This window comes from Oncorhynchus kisutch, linkage group LG2 (assembly GCF_002021735.2).
Source record: "Oncorhynchus kisutch isolate 150728-3 linkage group LG2, Okis_V2, whole genome shotgun sequence".
Classification (NCBI taxonomy): Eukaryota; Metazoa; Chordata; class Actinopteri; order Salmoniformes; family Salmonidae; genus Oncorhynchus; species Oncorhynchus kisutch.
In genome coordinates this window covers 39,624,684-39,644,134 of record NC_034175.2, presented here as the reverse complement: position 1 = coordinate 39,644,134, position 19,451 = coordinate 39,624,684, and the positions used below count along the sequence as shown (strand labels likewise).

Sequence of the window (19,451 nt, the reverse complement as noted above, 5' to 3'; positions counted from 1 at the left end):
CTAGTAAGAGAATACCAGTGGAAACAATATAACAAAAGTGCTTTCACAAAATCCCCTGTTAACTAATAAAACAAAAAGGGTTCAACCACTTAGTTTCAGTTGTGGTAATTTGACAAACAGGTATTTGTTGGATATAGTACTTTATTGGTTTATAACATGGCAACATGATTTCAACAGGTACTTCACCTGTCATTGCAACACACTTCTAGCATTACAACTACTGAAGCTCTTTGCTAGTATTTGCAATACTGGCCTCTTGTAGAACTACAAAGTTGTACAAGACAAATACCTAGTGTATTCATCCAAACCAAGAGTCAGTGTCTTTACTATGAGGAGAAAGCAACACCCTTTTATGCCCAAGACACTAACTCAAACTGGTTTTGGTAATAAATCAACACTCCAGGTAGATCAGGTTAAGATCTGAGGAGCTCACGAGAACTTTGAGGGCTACAGCTGTTTTCTCCAAGGCACAGATATGGAATGAAACAGAAAAATGAAAAAATGAAAAAAAATACAAGGACTAAAATGAACTTTAAAATATCAAGGTGGGATTCAAACACATTTATTAAATCATACAAAAATATGCCATTCGAAAGAAAGTAAAATAATGACATTGTGGGAAACATTAAACATGTTGCTGTGAAATCATAAATTGTAATGAAAATACTGGTACGGCATTCAAAAAAACCCTTGTGTAAAATTTGATTGGGGTTATTAGTCACATTTTGCAGTAGAGTAGAAAAGTTCAGTAAGCCCCATAACTTCCTCCTGTATCCTCTAACGTCATCCTAACTCCTAAGTCTTGCAAGCTTTCAGCCCCTGCATTCTCCATATTATGTCAACATGGGCAAGACATTAGAAAACACACTCAAACGTGTTTCAGAACACACGAGTAGCAGAAGAAAAAAAATGATACAATTTCAGTACAAATAAATAGAATCGATTTAACAGAACTGATTATTTGGTAAATTAGCATTAGCAAGCAAGTTAACGTTAGCTGCTAGGCTAGTTACAGCTAGCTTCACTCCACAGTGGCAGAGACTTGTGAATGCTTTGCACCACACACTGAATGACATCTAAAGGCCTACACTTAAAAAAAAAAACATCCTTTGTGAAATAGTAGTCCTAGTTCCAAATCACAATTTTAAATGAAGTCCAAGCATATTGACATGACAAAACAACAAAAATATATTTTAAGTAAAAGTCTGATACTAAAATAAGCTAAAAACGAACTAAAAGTACATGGGATAGGGTGGGTTCAAGTCAACCAATTCAGGAATTCCAATTCAATGAATAAATTCAAATTCAATCATTGAAAAACAGGGCATCTGTGTTCAATAATTTGTCAACAAACTGAAAGGGAGAAGCCATGTATCTCAAAATTCTTTCCATTTATGAATTTGACATTTAAATCACTTCCTGATTTGACTTCAATTCAAATTGACCCCAACCTTGGCCGGTATGGGACCCATAGACTTATATGGGTCCCACGAGAAGAAGAGCACATTCATGACGAAGTCATGGGTAACAAAGGGCTACTACAACTACAGTGTATACCAATTCAACAGTCCAGTTTCAAGAATGATTGGATAACAACATTGAACAAGAAAAACAGCCCCAGCAGCAGGACACCCACGGTGTTGGTTGACGTACATGTGCAAATGTGGCCAACGTTTGTGAAGTAAGTGGATTCCCTTGCCGTTCTGCGCTGCTGTTGAGTTTCATCAAGATTACTGCAAGATAACAATCCCCCCCAAAACACACAACAGGCAAATACAGTCTTTGGGAAAACTGTAGATACTGTACAGTGCATATTGGAAATAAACATGATGTATTCTTAAGCTACAGTATAGATAAGAGGAGTATTCTTAAGCTACAGTATAGATAAGAGGAGTATTCTTAAGCTACAGTATAGATAAGAGGAACTGGTTTCCCCTTCCTCTTTAAGGGTAGCTAAACGTAATTCACAGTAATAATACGGATTAAATATAAAATTGGTAACAATGTGTGATCACACTTTCTCTCAATGGTATACTGACTTATACAATACATATACGTATGACCTATAGAACCACGATATGCCATCTGACATATGCATACTGCAACTGCCAATGGAATAGATCCAGCAGGATTCTACTAGGCTATGTCATGAAAACTAAAGGTTTGTGCTGTGTCTTGTCGGTCTGTCAGAGCCAGGGTCAAGGTCCCCTCAGCATGCGTCACAGCTTAGATGAACATGGCACACACACACGTGTGCATGCACCACTCAAATACAAAAAAGGTGCACACACACACACACACACAAAAGGGGGTGGAATGAGTCACCTTTTACGTCCTTGATGAAAAGCTTCGGTCCACTCAACAGCAGTTGAGAAATCGGCTCATGTGAGATCTGTTGCTGGTATGTGAAAGGTAAAGCACTGGTATGCAAGTTAGAATGGTCCGACTGATATCAGGCGTGACACGGAGACGATAAGTGCCTTATCATTATAATCTCAGTTTGCTCTTCTAAAAGCATACTATAAGCTCTATGCAGACGCAAATATCGGTGTTGCAATGTCGTTTTTCATCACAAAAAAGGGGCGGTTCCTTGTAAAAAAGCTCTGGCATTCGGCGTACCGTTTTACTACCTGAAAATTGAGACATGCAGTATCATTATTTCTGCAGCCGTGGGGGCAGTATTATTGCTTGGTTCCTTGATCTGATATATATATGCAGGCAATTCATCAAAGTAGACTATTTTGCATTGATAACCAAACATAATCTCCGCAACTGAATCCACCCAAAACATTATTTTATTTAGAAATAGTAACTAGTGATTCCAGGCTACTGTGAAATGGTATAACCTGCTGTAGCCAACTTGCTAGCCATGTGTTTTTTTTTTACAACAAAAAAATAAATGCTGTTCTATTTTTAACTGATATGGGAATGAATACACAAGCAGTATATCAAACTGGGATAATGTTTTAGGTTACACCAGCAAGTAGAAGAATATTTCTAAATGATCAATCTGATTATTTCACATGGAGATGTGGAGAGCTAAAAAAGACTAGCTAGCTTGCTATGTTTTTCGCCAGGTTAAAAGCCAGCCTACTACTATAAGCAAAGGAAGGCTACTGTTCCTTGTTTTCAAAAAATGAAGACCAAACCCCCCCCCCCAAAAACCAACAAAAAAACACGAGGGACTGGCAAGGATACCCTGTTACCAATCCCACTTCACCCACCTGCGCACACACACACACACACAGATCAACAGAGTTAAGCTTGTAGTAACCTTAAGAGCCTGTCAACGCATATAAATATAATGAGATGCATTGTATTTATGTGTTTCAAAGCACAACACTCCACATCTTCCCTTGGCTTTTGGTTTGAGAAAAACCAAAGCGAGGGAGTTAACAAACACATTACAATGGGCCTAATACCCACACTGGCATGTTCAACAGATACAGGACTTCAAACCTGTCAGTAGATATTGAAGCACACATGAAATAATGGATCAAGTCTACTTGCAAAGCCTCAATCTGAGCCAGGCAATCCCTTCAGGCCCCTAAAGTCTGACATTCTAGACAGGCAGCCAGAAGGGCTTCCCTCAGCTCTGCAGGGACCCCAAAAACACAAGAGATGCATTTCAAACTCATAAAAGACACACCCTCGTCCACTTACCCTCGCCTTATTCCCTAGGGGGAATCCCCACAGCCATATTTGTCGTTGGTCCAAATGATTAGCCAAGCAAGGGAAGTGTGCAACGCAAGCCCCTCAGCCCTCGTTTTTAATAGAGTTTGCGAGGGTACAATTATGTTCGCTTCGGGGCCTGAAACACCCCATAATTCAATTTGCGATGATTTTTCTTAGCGGATGTACAGTCCACCAAAACTTAAAACCTCAACGTCAATATGGAGTCAACATACAAGTGTAAGTAAAAACAAATGTAAAGAAGTTACAAATTGTGCTACACAAACACGTCTCGTAAAAGTAATGATGTTTTTGTTTGGTTAGCTTTTGGAAATTGTAGAAATAAAACATTCCCCGTCTTCAGAAGTTCCAGCTAGAGAGGCTAACGTTAGTTAGCTAATTCTTTTTCTAGCTATGATACAGTAGGCATATATGAATAATTATGTAGTTAATATAAGTAGACATGCAATCATAATCGACTGTAGCGCATATAAAGCACCCACACGCTACTGGTGAATGAAAACACAATCGTTGCGAGATGAACAAGTGACGAATTTCCGGGCAAGGGCGACTCATTTAAAAATCATTCCTTCCTCCCTCGCCCTGCAAGTGTCAACTCGTCAGATGTCATGATATATCATCAAAAGTGTCCACTTCATTTGAGGGCTGAGGGTGTGTCTGTTAAGTGTTTGGATTGCAGCCACGGACACACAGGAAAAAAAAGAGGGAAAAAAAGTACAGTAACTTAGGTAGAATCAATTATCATTCATCACCCGTACATAATGTGACATTACATTATGTAAAAAAAATAATAATAAAACTTATAGAAATAAATAATCCTCTTGATAATTTATATAAATATATGAAGTCATATATGGGTGTAGAAAGGGGACAGGAGAAGGTAGGGAGGAGAGAGGGGGTCCTAGTTGCGCTCCCCGACACTCTCCATCCTATAGACTACAGTGGTGGAGCTGTCCTCGTGGCAATCAGTGGGCACCACCTTTTTCCACAGAGAGTCTTTGAGAGCTAGCTCTTGCTGAAGGCTCTCGTAATCCATTGGTCCGAAGGTAAACTGCTGTTTCAAGCAACATGGGATAACAGATTAGTTGGGTCTGCCTGCACATGCCACGTGTGCGGCTGCTCTAGGGATGTGTGTCTGTGACTATCTATGCGTGGTTGGTAATATGTTAAGTTTTGTAACTATGTAATGGAGAATGTGCCAGCGTTTATTGTGTCTGACTGTTTGGCGCGTGTGTGTGTGTGTGTGTGTCTGGTTTGCTCTGACAGAGATGCCACTTGCCTCTCAACATACAGATTAAAACACTATTACACCAAAAGGAAAGGATAATTCAAAATCAATCCTAACCTTTCATTAATATTTAACCAAGCATGCCAAAGTTTACGGACCTTGAGATTAACTCAAATTAAATGACAATCCCCCCCCCTCCAAAAGGGCAAACCAGATAAACAAGTAAATTCCCCAAAATATACCTAAAATGATCAAATATCCACAAACATAATCCAAATGTCAATAAATTAGAGTGTACTGTGGCTATCTAAATAACTAGGGCAGCAATTTTTCTTTAGGAACTCTCATTAGCAACCCTTAAGATACTCGGCTTACAGCCAATTTAGCACCATTAAATCAGGCACATTATGTCATTCTGGGAAGGTGTGGTAACAATGGAAGAGGGGTGCATCTGTGTGCGTGTGTGTGTGAAGGGGATGGTTGTTTCTATGTGTACTCACCCTCTGGTCACCTCCCTCCCTGCGAGGATCGTGCTTCTTGGCAAAGTGCCTCAGGTTGTCGTAGTTGTGGAAGTTAAAGAGAGACACCAGGTCCTGGAACGCATAGAATCAGAGAGGGTCATGTTCCGACAGAGGGAGGGAGGGAGACACAGAGAGAAAAAGACAGACAAGAGAGAGCGAATGAGATAGAGGGTGAAAGAAACAGAAAGAGAGAGCTCGGACTAAAAATATAAACTCTAGAGTGAATCAGAATAGCGGTGGGGCTGGGATTCGATCCCATGCGGACATGTCCGTACATGTTATGTGCAGAAGCCGGTGACGCTAACCATTGGTCTAGTGGCAATGCCAGGTCACATGAGTAGGTAAAGTTAACTTCTCTAGGGTAGGCAGCATTTGGAATTTTGGATGAAAAGCATTCCCAAATTAAACTGCCTTCTACTCAGGCCCAGAAGATAGGATATGCATATAATTGGTAGATTTGGATAGAAAACACTCTGAAGTTTCTAAAACTGTTAAAATAGTGTCTAGAGTATAACAGAACTGATTTGACAGGTGAAAACCTGAGAAAAATCCATTCAGGAAGTAGGAAGTTTTCTATTCAATGCCATTACAGTATCCATTGACTTAGGACTCAAATTGCAGTTCCTATGCCTTCCACTAGATGTCAACAGTCTTTAGAAATTGTTTCAGGCTTGTATTCTGAAAAATGAGGGAGTACGAGCAGTCTGATTGAGTGGACCATGCCGTGTCACAAAGCTTTTTCATGCGTGCGACCTAGAGAGTGCCTTTCTTGTTTACCTTTTATATTGACAACGGTATTGTCCGGTCTAAATATGATCGATTATTTAGGCTAAAAACAACCCGAGGTTTGAATATAAACATTGTTTGACATGTTTCTATGAACTTTACATATACAATTTGGATTTTTTTTTGTCTGCCTGTTGTGACTGCGTTTGAGCCTGTGGATTACTGAAGAAAACGCGAGGACAAAACTGAGGTTTTTGGCTATAAAGAGAGACTTTATCGAACAAAAGGAACATTTATTGAATAAATTAATGTCTTCTGAGTGCAACCATATGAAGATCATCAAAGGTAAGTGATTAATTGTATCTCTATTTCTGACTCTTCTACTTGGCTCATTACTGTTTGTAATGATTTGTCTGCTGGGCTATGTTCTCAAATAATCGTAAGGTATGCTTTCGCCGTAAAGCATTTTTGAAATCTGACACCTTGGTTGGATTCACAAGAAGTTGATCTTTAAATCTATGTAAAATAGTTGTATCTTTTCTGAATTTCTATAATGAGTATTTCTGTACTTGAATTTGGCGCTCTGCAATCTCACTGGATGTTGGCCAGGTGGGAAGCTAGCGTCCCACATACCCTAGAGGGGTTAACACCAGAATTGCTGGTGTTAAAAGTATCAGCTAGAGAACACCTGGCCTTGATGGACCCTCCTTCCAGCCAATGAAATATCAGCATTCTAACAGTCTAATAAACACATTTCATATATGCTATCGGAAGAATCATAATTTGGTTGTGTTTATGAAGGTCTTACGTAATATTAGAATACTAAAAAACTATTAAACTCTAGTCTATAAATAAAAATGAAAAAAAAAAACAGTTATATCCATCAGAACGAAATTATAATTGAGTTTTTGCAGGTTTAAAGAAACATTGTGATAATAAGAAAATGTATAAAACAATAGCATATTTTAATGTATTATGTTACTAGTCTTTTTTTAGTAGACAGAGCAAAGCTGCCTCACAACTGGCCATGTGCTGAAAGTATAGACAACCCAGATATTCTTGTAAAAAAGGGATATTTGGAAATATTTATTTATTTGACAACAGTAATTGTCATAAACGGCAGACTATGCCTTTCTGATACTATATAGAAATCAAAACGTTTGACCTGCATGTGACTGAATGAGGATTTGATAAAGTGATGCTCCTTTCCCTGCATCTGTCAATTTCAAGCTGCGCCAATCTCTTCATGAAAAATTTGACAACTGATAATATTGTCACTCAGTCTATTGTCAATTTAATCTTATCTTTAGGCTAACTCTTATTACATGTGAAATTAGTTTTGGTATAGTTGATGAGCCGGCTGTGCAGGCTGACTGGCATTGTTTGCTTCCCCTCGGAAGATAGAATCAAGGACATCAAGGATAGAATCAAGGACATGTTTGGCAAAGTGCCTAATGTTTGGCAAGGCCTAATGCAACAGCATGTTTTCGTTTCCCTTACAATACATTTGATTAGCAATAGAGTAATAGTAAATAAAACAGTAACAGCTTCTTTTAGAAAGTAAAACATGAAAGAGAATGATATCAACCCGCAAGGCACGTATTCAAATTATTTGGTTTAAACATGCCACAATGCTGATAAATAGGCATAAACTCATCACTGCACTATTGTTGTTCTAAATTAAATCAACCTCTTCTCCCTCCTTGTCATTCAGCTAGGCCTAATTTTGAATTCAATTGTGAAGTAAAGTGCATAATTATCACCCATTCATCTCTATGTCATTCATTCAGTGGAGGAGAGAGAGAGACTCATTAGCGCCTGGCTGAGCAAAGGATCTAAATCATTTTCTGTTTATGATTTTTTTAAATGAGTATTGCAAACTACAAACATTTTGAAAAAAAAATATATAAAAATAAAATAAAAATCAGGGAAGGAGCAGGAGGTTGCTTTTTTTTAATAAACAAAATCAAAACGTCAGTGGCCGATGGCCTATGGCAGTTCTAGTGTTAAAGAACATTGGCGTTCTTCAACTACATGTTGACAGTGATCCCTGGCATTGTTTTCCAGCCATGCGATCTAATCAATCATCACTTTGTTATTAAGGAGCAGACTAGCGTGGGGCCTCTCTCTACGGCTCAGAGCTGTATCTGTACGTAACCCCACCGCCAGTGACTGGGCCTCAATGAGAACGCACCTACTAGTTCACTATGGGACATCACAAGTAAAACATACATCTACATATAGTATGTACCATTTATAAATCGTGTTATGCAACAACAAGTCATACAGCATACCATTGTGTGAAATGCCATAACCAGCTTAGTTGGCGCAAACAGAAACTAGCATCCATCCAATTTTTTTTATACCCGTTTGAGAATAGTAAACAGTAGAGAGTAGAGTGTTACTTTATTGATCCCAACTTGGGAAATTGTTTTATGTCCATGTACTCGTCTGCACAATGAGTTTCCTTGCAGGAACAATAAAGTTTGAATTGTAGCAGGAAATGTACTAAATAAGATGTTTCTATGAGGCTCAGATGCTCCAGGAGGACTATTTGGCTAGGCTAGCTCATTTCTGATGGTAGAAAGATTAACATGTAGCGGTGGCTCAGAGAGCGGGAGAGGGCGATATATAATAAGCAGAAATATGATCATGTGTGAGGGTGGTAATAGTAATGTGTGTGTGTGTGTGGGGGGGGGGGGCTGAGTATGTCTATTCGGAGGTGTCAATGTGTGTTTGTCAGTGTGTCCCCGTACCGTGCAGAATTGAATGCCTCTGACACTGTTGCCCAGCTTGTCCAGTGGAGGAGACCAGCACATGATGCCCATAACGTTGGGCACCACCAGAAGGATGCCCCCTGCCACGCCCGACTTGGCTGGCAAGCCCACCTATAGACACAAAGACACAGGGAGAGGTTACCCACAACTCTGTGGACATCAGGGCCCAAATTGTAAGTAGTGCATTATCTAGGATCAGCTCCCCTTATTCATTATGATCCAAGACAAAAGTGATCCAATATTAACAATCGTACTCTGAGACTCAAGGTGAATACAGGCCCAGGGCATTATACACACTAAGAGTGAGTGGCAGACAGACACACAGAGTGAAAGCAAGGCAGGGATCAACTAGATTCAGCCACAGGGCCAATTTTTTCTTGAGGACGGTCTGGGGAATAATTTGTAGACTGCAAATTGACCGCAAGAAGCCAAAACAGATATAATATTTGACTAATACATAACCATTTCAAACCTTGTTTACATTTGTATACGATCACGTGTCTCCCTATCATGCGTGGGAATACTTGATTGGATAATCGCACAACATCTGATTGGATAATCCTCCATGGGAGCTATAGGTAGAATATTGACCTGGTTTGTTCTGGCAAGGACAGCGACTGGAGCCCAGTGGAGGGCAATTGGGGACATTGTGGGGCAGAGACAGGCTGGATGGGACTAAAAGGGTCGTATTGGGCAGGAGGAAAGGGCAGATTTTGTCAGAGAGTGGCAGTATTGGGCAGAATAAGCTGTGCTTTAACTGGACCACAAAAGTCAATGGTTGTGGACTGACACTCAAGGTGCATCTCAATAGTGTAAAATGGCTTCCTTTTCTTGTCTCCTCTCTTTCATCTGCACTTTTCTGAAGAAAAAAAAACCAGGCCAGGTGAAAGCTATTTTTTTGTCAGAGCAGATAAAGAACGGGAGACTATGGAACATTTATATACAGCAGTGTTGTGGTGCTATATGAGCTATGGCGGCGAGGTACAGTATACTCACGTGGAAGGCGAACTGGCCAGAGAAGTCGTACATGCCGCAGGAGTGCATGAGGCTCAGCGTGTCACGCACTGCCTCCGGGCTCAGCACGCGCTCGCCCGTGATTGGACAGAAGCCGCCGTTGGCCAGGGTGGCCGCCATGACGCTGGCGCTCTCGCAGGTCACCTCGATGGAGCATAGCTGGAGGGACAGACAGTTACAACACAAATCTAAGATCAAGCCAAACAGTAATAGAGGTAGAAATACATTAATATAGAACATGCACACAGAATAAATATGACAGTCAAGCGTGAGCCTAGGGCATTGCGTACTCAATTATTCTCCCGTCCCAATATTGCCCCCACTCTGGATGAAAACGTACTACAGTATAATCAAAATAGAGTGTATGCACGGAGAATGAAAACCATATACTATAATCAAAGTACATGTAAATGGATAGAATATAATGTACCCAGTACAACTACTCCTCTCTCTTGTCCTTCTATGGTTTTAGGAAAGGCTCCAGGTTATGTGAGTTCTCAGTGGGCCAAGGCAAACATTACCAAAGGACCAGCATGACCGGAGCCTATACGTCAGTGGGTTGTCAGCGTGACACCAGAGAGGAAGGTTGTCAACACCCAAAGGGATGTGACGTCAACACAGCTATCCCATTACACACATTTCCCTTCTCAGCCAGAGAAGCACATGAACAAAGTCACAGTCACCAGACCCAGAAAGAGAGGGGGGGATTCACAATCTAGCCAATACCATAAGCCCGCCCCTCCCCATTTCTCCCTCCACTGGCAGTGTGTAGTTGTGGGCCGTCTGTCTGTACGTACCTGGAAGTAGAAATCCAGAATGGACGTCATGTCTGTCCCCTCAGGAAAACACTGCAGAGAGGGGGGGGGGGGATATAAACAGACAGATTACAGCCACGCAATATATTTTGACATGACTGATGTGCTGTTCTGTATTTCAGCAATCTTAAACTATACATTGGATAGAGAGAGAGAGCGAGAGAGTGAGATGGCTTAAGTTTAGTTACTCCTTATTAGGGAAAGATGGAATAGCTCCTAAATCAAAATGAACACAGTTGAAGTCAGAAGTATACATACACAGACAAATACATTTAAAACTCAAATTCACAATTCCTGACATTTAATCTTAGTAAAAAATTCCCTGGCTTAGGTCAGAAAGATGACCACTTTATTTTAAGAATGTGAAATGTCAGAAAAATAGTAGAGAATGATTTCAGCTTTTATTTCTTTCATCACATTCCCAGTGGGTCAGAAGTTTACACGCACTCAATTAGTATTAGGCGTGTCCAATCAATTTTGTAACCACTCCCTCTTCCAATTAGGGCTAATTGGAAAAGCTGTTCTAAAGAGGACATTGTATTCCTTTTTTTTGTACCCCCCTTGACGAAGGCCATGCAGCCGAAATGCGTCGTTAAAAAAAAAACATGCCATACTAAAAGGCATTTTAATTAATTATATGAAGAGTGCCTTGGTCCTCCTTTCTTTTTAGTATTTGGTAGCATTGCCTTAATTGTTTAACTTGGGTCAAACGTTTCAGGTAGCCTTCCACAAGCTTCCCACAATAAGTTGGGTGAATTTTGTCCCATTCCTCCTGACAGAGCTGGTGTAACTGAGTCAGGTTTGTAGGCCTCCTTGCTCGCACACGCTTTTTCAGTTCGGCCCACAAATTTTCTATAGGATTGAAGTCAGGGATTTGTGATGGCCACTCCCAATACCTCAACTTCGTTGTCCTTAAACCATTTTGCCACAACTTTGGAAGTATGCTTGGGGTCATTGTCCATTTGGAAGACCCATTTTCGACCAAGCTTTAACTTTAACTGATATCTTGAGATGTTGCTTCAATATATCCACATAATTTTCCTCCTTATGATGCCATTTTGTGAAATGCACCAGTCCCTCCTGTAGCAAAGCACCCCCAAAACATGACGCTGCAACCTCTGTGCTTCACGGTTGGGATGGTGTTCTTCGGCTTGCTTTATGTTCTTCCAAACATAGATGGTCATTATGGCCAAACAGTTCTATTTTTGTTTCATCAGACCAGAGGACATTTCTCCAAAAAGTACCATCTTTGTCCCCATGTGCAGTTGCAAACCGTAGTCTGGCTGTTTAATGGCGGTTTTGGAGCAGTGGCTTCTTCCTTGTGAGCGGCCTTTCAGGTCATGTCGATATAGGACTCGTTTTACTGTGGATTTAGATACTTTTGTACCGGTTTCCTCCAGCATCTTCACAAGGTCCTTTGCTGTTGTTCTGGGATTGATTTGCACTTTTTGCACCAAAGTACGTTCAGCTCTAGGAGACAGAACACGTCTCCTTCCTGAGTGGTATGACAGCTGCGTGGTCCCATGGTGTTTATACTTGCGTACTATTGTTTGTACAGATGAACGTGGTACCTTCAGAACAAGAACACCTCCTCCCAGCTGCCCACTGCACTGAGGCTAGGTAACACGGTCACCACTGATAAATCCATGATTATCGAAAACTTCAATAAGCATTTCTCAACGGCTGGCCATGCCTTCCGCCTGGCTACTTCAACCTCGGCCAACAGCTCCGCCCCCCCCGCAGCTCCTCGCCCAAGCCTCTCCAGGTTCTCCTTTACCCAAATCCAGATAGCAGATGTTCTGAAAGAGCTGCAAAACCTGGACCCGTACAAATCAGCTGGGCTTGACAATCTGGACCCTCTATTTCTGAAACTATCTGCCACCATTGTCGCAACCCCTATTACCAGCCTGTTCAACCTCTCTTTCATCTCGTCTGAGATCCCCAAGGATTGGAAAGCTGCCGCAGTCATCCCCCTCTTCAAAGGGGGAGACACCCTGGACCCAAACTGTTACAGACCTATATCCATCCTGCCCTGCCTATCTAAGGTCTTCGAAAGCCAAGTCAACAAACAGGTCACTGACCATCTCGAATCCCACCGTACCTTCTCCGCTGTGCAATCTGGTTTCCGAGCCGGTCATGGGTGCACCTCAGCCACACTCAAGGTACTAAACGACATCATAACCGCCATCGATAAAAGACAGTACTGTGCAGCCGTCTTCATCGACCTCGCCAAGGCTTTCGACTCTGTCAATCACCATATTCTTATCGGCAGACTCAGTAGCCTCGGTTTTTCGGATGACTGCCTTGCCTGGTTCACCAATTACTTTGCAGACAGAGTTCAGTGTGTCAAATCGGAGGGCATGCTGTCCGGTCCTCTGGCAGTCTCTATGGGGGTGCCACAGGGTTCAATTCTCGGGCCGACTCTTTTCTCTGTGTATATCAATGATGTTGCTCTTGCTGCGGGCGATTCCCTGATCCACCTCTACGCAGACGACACCATTCTATATACTTTCGGCCCGTCTTTGGACACTGTGCTATCTAACCTCCAAACAAGCTTCAATGCCATACAACACTCCTTCCGTGGCCTCCAACTGCTCTTAAACGCTAGTAAAACCAAATGCATGCTTTTCAACCGGTCGCTGCCTGCACCTGCATGCCCGACTAGCATCACCACCCTGGATGGTTCCGACCTAGAATATGTGGACGTCTATAAGTACCTAGGTGTCTGGCTAGACAGCAAACTCTCCTTCCAGACTCATATCAAACATCTCCAATCGAAAATCAAATCAAGAGTCGGCTTTCTATTCCGCAACAAAGCCTCCTTCACTCAAGCCGCCAAGCTTACCCTAGTAAAACTGACTATCCTACCGATCCTCGACTTCGGCGATGTCATCTACAAAATGGCTTCCAACACTCTACTCAGCAAACTGGATGCAGTCTATCACAGTGCCATCCGTTTTGTCACTAAAGCACCTTATACTACCCACCACTGCGACTTGTATGCTCTAGTCGGCTGGCCCTCGCTACATATTCGTCGCCAGACCCACTGGCTCCAGGTCATCTACAAGTCTATGCTAGGTAAAGCTCCGCCTTATCTCAGCTCACTGGTCACGATGGCAACACCCATCCGTAGCACGCGCTCCAGCAGGTGTATCTCACTGATCATCCCTAAAGCCAACACCTCATTTGGCCGCCTTTCGTTCCAGTACTCTGCTGCCTGTGACTGGAACGAATTGCAAAAATCGCTGAAGTTGGAGACTTTCATCTCCCTCACCAACTTCAAACATCAGCTATCTGAGCAGCTAACCGATCGCTGCAGCTGTACATAGTCTATTGGTAAATAGCCCACCCTTTTCACCTACCTCATCCCCGTACTGTTTTTATTTATTTACTTTTCTGCTCTTCTGCACTCCAATATCTCTACCTGTACATGACCATCTGATCTTTTATCACTCCAGTGTTAATCTGCAAAATTTTAATTATTTGCCTACCTCCTCATGCCTTTTGCACACATTGTATATAGACCCCCCCTTCGTTTTCTACTGTGTTATTGACTTGTTAATTGTTTACTCCATGTGTAACTCTTTGTTGTATGCTCACACTGCTATGCTTTATCTTGGCCAGGTCGCAGTTGCAAATGAGAACTTGTTCTCAACTAGCCTACCTGGTTAAATAAAGGTGAAATAAAATAAAAAATTTGGAAATTGCTCCCAAGGACGAACCGGACTTGTGGAGGTCTACAATTGTTTTTGAGATCTTGGCTGATTTCATTTGATGTCAAGCAAAGAGGGACTGAGTTTGAAGGTAGGCCTTGAAATACATCCACAGGTACACCTCCAATTGACTCAAATGATGTCAATTAGCCTATCAGAAGCTTCTAAAGCCATGACATCATTTTCTGGAATTTTCCAAGCGGTTTAACGGCACAGTCAACTTAATGCATGTAAACTTCTAACCCACTGGAATTGTGAATCAGTGAATTATAAGTGAAATAAATCTGTCTGTAAACAATTGTTGGAATAACTACTTGTGTCATGCATAGACTTCCCAAAACTATAGTGTGTTAACAAGAAATTTGTGGAGTGGTTGAAAAACTAGTTAATGACTCCAACCTAAGTGTATGTAAACTGCCGAATTCAACTGTAAATACTTTCCCCCTACTAGCACTGACTTTGCTGCTAGCTAATTAACTTTAAAAAATGTACTTTCTATGATTGAGATATGTGTCTTTCCCCCCTAGCTACAATATCTTAAGATGAATGCACTAACTAAGTTGCTTTGGATAAGAGTGTCTGCTAAATGACTCAAATTTAAACGTAAAGGCAGCTCTCCAACTTAGTGAGTTGTACAATGGGAACAGTGAACAGTGCCAAGTAAGAGAACAGGGAGGATAAGAGGAAGTGGAAAGATGAGGGAGAGATAGCATCACGGTTCTGACCTTCTTTTCTTTCAGGTAGTAGCCGATAGCGAAATTCCGGTCTCCTGACTCGCGCTCCGACTGGAATCTGCGTAACAAAGAACACAACAACAGTTAACAGTCTACACCCATGTGAGTAGGTGTGTTTTCTTTCACCACATTCCTTCATTGCCGTCATAATTAAAAACCCTCTTCCAAATGAGATCCTGAGCCTACTGTGATTAACTTCTGTAAACATCCAGACTTTAGACTGCATGCCTGCAGTCTAAACAATAATGAATAATGGAGAAGTGTCCGGAAAGGAGGAGGCCACACAAAGCATCTGAAATGGCGTCTGAAATGTCGTCCTATTACTTATTTACTGCATTACTTTTGACCAGGGCCCACATAGTGCACTGTATACGGTGCATTTGGAAAGTATTCAGACCCCTTGACTTTTTCCACATTTTGTTACCTTACAGCCGAATTCTGAAGTGGATTAAATAAAATGTTTTCATCCGTCAATCTACACACAATACCCCATAATGACAGTGAAAACAAGTTAATAAAAAATAAAAAAATGTAAATAAGCTATTTCTGTTTTTAATACATAAGTATTCAGGCCCTTTGCTATGAGACTCAATTTTGTTCAGCTGCATCCTGTTTCCATTGATCATCCTTGAAATGTTTCTACAACTTGATAGGAGTCCACCTGTGGTAAACTCAATTAAATTGGACATGATTTGGAAAGGCACACACACCGGTCTATATAAGGTACCACAGTTGACAGTGCACGTCAGAGAAAAAAAACCAAGCCATAAGGTCGAAGGAATTGTCCATAGAGCTCCGAGACAGGATTGTGTCGATGCACAGATCTGGGGAAGGGTACAAGAAATGTTCTGCAGCATTGAAGGTCCCCGAGAACACAGTGGCCTCCATCATTCTTAAATGGATAAAGTTTGGAACCACCACTTGCCGCTCGGCCAAACTGAGCAATCGGCGGAGAAGGGCCTTGGTCAGGGAGGTGACCAAGAACCCAATGTCTGACAGTGTTCCAGAGTTCATCTGTGGAGACGGGAGAACCTTTCAGAAGGACAACCAGCTCTGCAGCGCTCCACCAATCAGGCCTTTATGGTAGAGTGGCCAGACGGAAACCACTTCTCAGTAAGAGGTGTGTGACAGGCTGCTTGGAGTTTGCCCAAAGGCACTTAAAGGGCTCGCAGGCCATGAAAAACAAGATTCTCTGGTATGATGAAACCAAGATTGGCATTTTTGACCTGAATGCAATGCGTCACGTCTGAAGGAAACCTGGCACCATCTCTACGGTAAAGTATGGTGGTTTCAGCATCATGCTGTGGGAATGTTTTTCAGAGGCAGGGACTGGGAGACTAGTTAGGATTGAGGGAAAGATGAACAGGGCAAAGTCCAGAGAGATCCTTGATGAGAACCTGCTCCCTCATACTGGGGCGAAGGTTCACCTACCAACAGGACAACGACCCTAAGCACATAGCCAACAAAATGCAGGAGTAGATTCGGGACAGGTCTCTGAATGCCCTTGAGTGGCCTAGCCAGAGCCCGGACTTGAACACCGCCAAACTTCTCGAGAGACCTGAAACTAGCTGTGCAGCGACGCTCCCCATCTAACCTGACAGACCTTGAGAGGATCTGCAGAGAAGAATGGGAGAAACTCCCCAAATACAGGTGTGCCAAGCTTGCAGCTTCATACCCAAGAAGACTCAAGGCTGTAATTGCTGCCAAAAGTGTTAACAAAGTACTGAGTAAAGGGTCTGAATACTTATGTAAATGTGATATTTCAGTAATACATTTTATTTCTAATAAAATGTGCAAACATTTCTAACAATCCGTTTTTGCTTTGTCATCATGGGGTATTGTGTGTAGATTGAGGAGGGGAAAAAATGTTTTAATACATTTTGGAATACAGCTGTAACTTAACAAAATGTGGAATAAGTCAAGGAGTCTGAATGCACTGTAGGGAATAGGGTGCCACTCTCTACTTACGTGGCATTGCTGAAGCCTACATACTCATTTCCTGCCATCTTATTCAGGAAGTTCATGACCTGGAAATGAAACAACGGAGTCAGTTAAACTTTTTTTCTAACATATATTACAAAATACCCAATACAACTCCAAACAGCTGCCACAATGCACAAAATGTGGTATTAAACTTACATAGTCAAACTTCTCAGCATTGCTCGCTCCCTGCTGAAAAGTAATAGAAAAGGTATTAAGTCAAGTTTGTTGGACAAAGAGAAAATATTTACAGCAGAATGAAAGTAGCAAGAAAACACAAGCCTTGGTTTAAATAATAATACTGTCATACACAAAAACAAAAAATATGATCAGTTTAATGCATTATAAATGCAAAGTTAACTGAGCTTCGGTGAAACCTAGACAAACATACACAATTCAACATGGATGAAGAGAATCTGAAGGGTGTTAAATAGTTACAGAGAGAAGTATAATGAATTTATAGAGTCAATAGACACAAAAAGACAGTTAATGCGTGGGCTTTGGTTGGAATCAAATTAAAAGGAGATGATCCGTCATAATCACATTTTGTATATAAATGTAACACTAGGGCTGGCACAATTACATATAACCGTGTAACCGACGGTCATGGTTACCATATAACCAATGGTTATGGATGAAGAATAACCATCATAACCATTCAAAAATAGAATATATATACACATTCTTAAAATATTTTTGGAGGGGGAACAAACAGCTGACTGAAGCCGGGACGGCTGGGCATTCGTGCAGGTTGAGTCCGTTTCTGCCATAACATGGACTCTTAACAATAATTTTTTTTGCCCCTTGCTGAAGCAAGAAAGGTGTTGTAGCAGACGATGAATAAATGTGCTTGGAACATCTAACCTTGGCAATAGGTCATACTTGCATAACTCTGATAGAGATAAATGTGCGCAATTGTTCTGCATGGAATAATCGGAAATTAGTAGTTCTCAAATGCTCTTCAACAGGTGATATTAAAACCAAAACAGTTGCAACATTTATTTAACAATCCTTTGAAAGTGGCACGTAGCTACCTGTCAATGGTTTTAGAGGAGCCTGGGGTTTCCTTTCACCCGAGCAGTCAAATTGTACACTCGGCACCATATTGTGGCGTTTTATTGATAACCTATTTGCCTGGTAAACTCATGGGTACACTCGTAATAGCTGCCTGGTATTGTGACGCAATAATTTCCATGGTAATGTAGAATGTTCATTGAATTGATGTTAAAGATGCACTATGCAAAAGTCGCTCTGCCATTTCCTGATTGCTAAAATTCTAATCGTTCTCCTAATTTCAGTTTATATGTGACAAAACAAGCAAATATAGTGTATAGTAAAAGACGCAAAAACAAAACTTAAGAACGGGAAGCAAAGAAATAAGTCACAGAAGCACAGATCTAGCACTTCTTTATGAATTTGGTAGGGTCGCCCAAAAGCTTACATATTGCAGCTTTAAAATGTGGCTCATGCAATGGAATGTATTTCATGTAATGTCAGTTGAATCAACAAATCACACTTCCTATTTGAACGGTTATTACAGAGAGACTGCAGTCATTTGGCTGTCCAAATGATTTTCATCCAAAATTCCATGTCCGTCACAGCCCTATTTAACACTTATTTTATTGCCGTGCAGTGTGTGTGTGTGTATGTATTATAGGCTAACACGTGTCCTGTGAACAGCTCTGGGGATCAGGAGGGCTTATTAGCATGGAGTGTTGATCGCCTGGGAGACTAAACAGAAGAGCAGGAGGTAGAGAGGGAGCAAAGAGAGGCGCAAGGGAGGAAAAAAACGATCTTCCGTGTCACTTGATCTAGTATGCTCATATTTCTTTGCTATTACTGGCTTTGCTAGACATGGCCCCCCCCCAAAAAAAGCATGCATGTCTATTGACTATTGAACTCAACCTGCTTCATATATTCAGAGAAAAATACTTTGCTTCCAGACAGCATTCTAACATATGTATCGGTACACATAACCAAGTCAAACAAAAAATGACAGTGGTATGTTGACAGAGATGCATCTATTCTATCCGGGCTTGTTCAATGAGTGGGGATGGTGGGGGGAGGGAGAAAAGGAAGAAGAATTACCAACGTAATTTACCAACGACATGGCAGCGGTGGTCATAATATCCCACAGTTCCTAAGTCTGCAAAATATGCAACAACATACACACAAAAAAGACACAAGAAGCCATCAAAACCATGGTTACATAGTCGGGGTGTGGCCCCGGTGGCGTTGTCATGGACACAC

The 19,451-nt window shown here is 41.4% G+C and overlaps 1 protein-coding gene across 8 annotated transcripts in view; it reads right to left on the bottom strand.

Moving 5' to 3' along the window:
- The window catches only part of glsb (glutaminase b), a 63,659-nt gene that overhangs the window by 6,949 nt on the left and 37,259 nt on the right, over positions 1-19,451 (bottom strand). For 2 of the 8 annotated variants that reach the window (XM_020454175.2, XM_031794121.1), the window contains exons 8-15: positions 17,361-17,393; positions 17,190-17,248; positions 15,213-15,279; positions 10,757-10,807; positions 9,942-10,118; positions 8,925-9,056; positions 5,422-5,514; positions 124-4,747 (exon numbers count right to left, since the gene is read on the bottom strand). In XM_020454175.2, the coding sequence (XP_020309764.1) occupies positions 4,595-4,747; positions 5,422-5,514; positions 8,925-9,056; positions 9,942-10,118; positions 10,757-10,807; positions 15,213-15,279; positions 17,190-17,248; positions 17,361-17,393 (765 nt within the window). In that variant the 3' untranslated portion in view covers positions 124-4,594. Of the gene's footprint in view, positions 1-123; positions 4,748-5,421; positions 5,515-8,924; positions 9,057-9,941; positions 10,119-10,756; positions 10,808-15,212; positions 15,280-17,189; positions 17,249-17,360; positions 17,394-19,451 lie in introns of those variants that run through there. The other 6 variants (XM_020454183.2, XM_020454189.2, XM_020454159.2 and 3 more) reach the window with 3 other exon arrangements.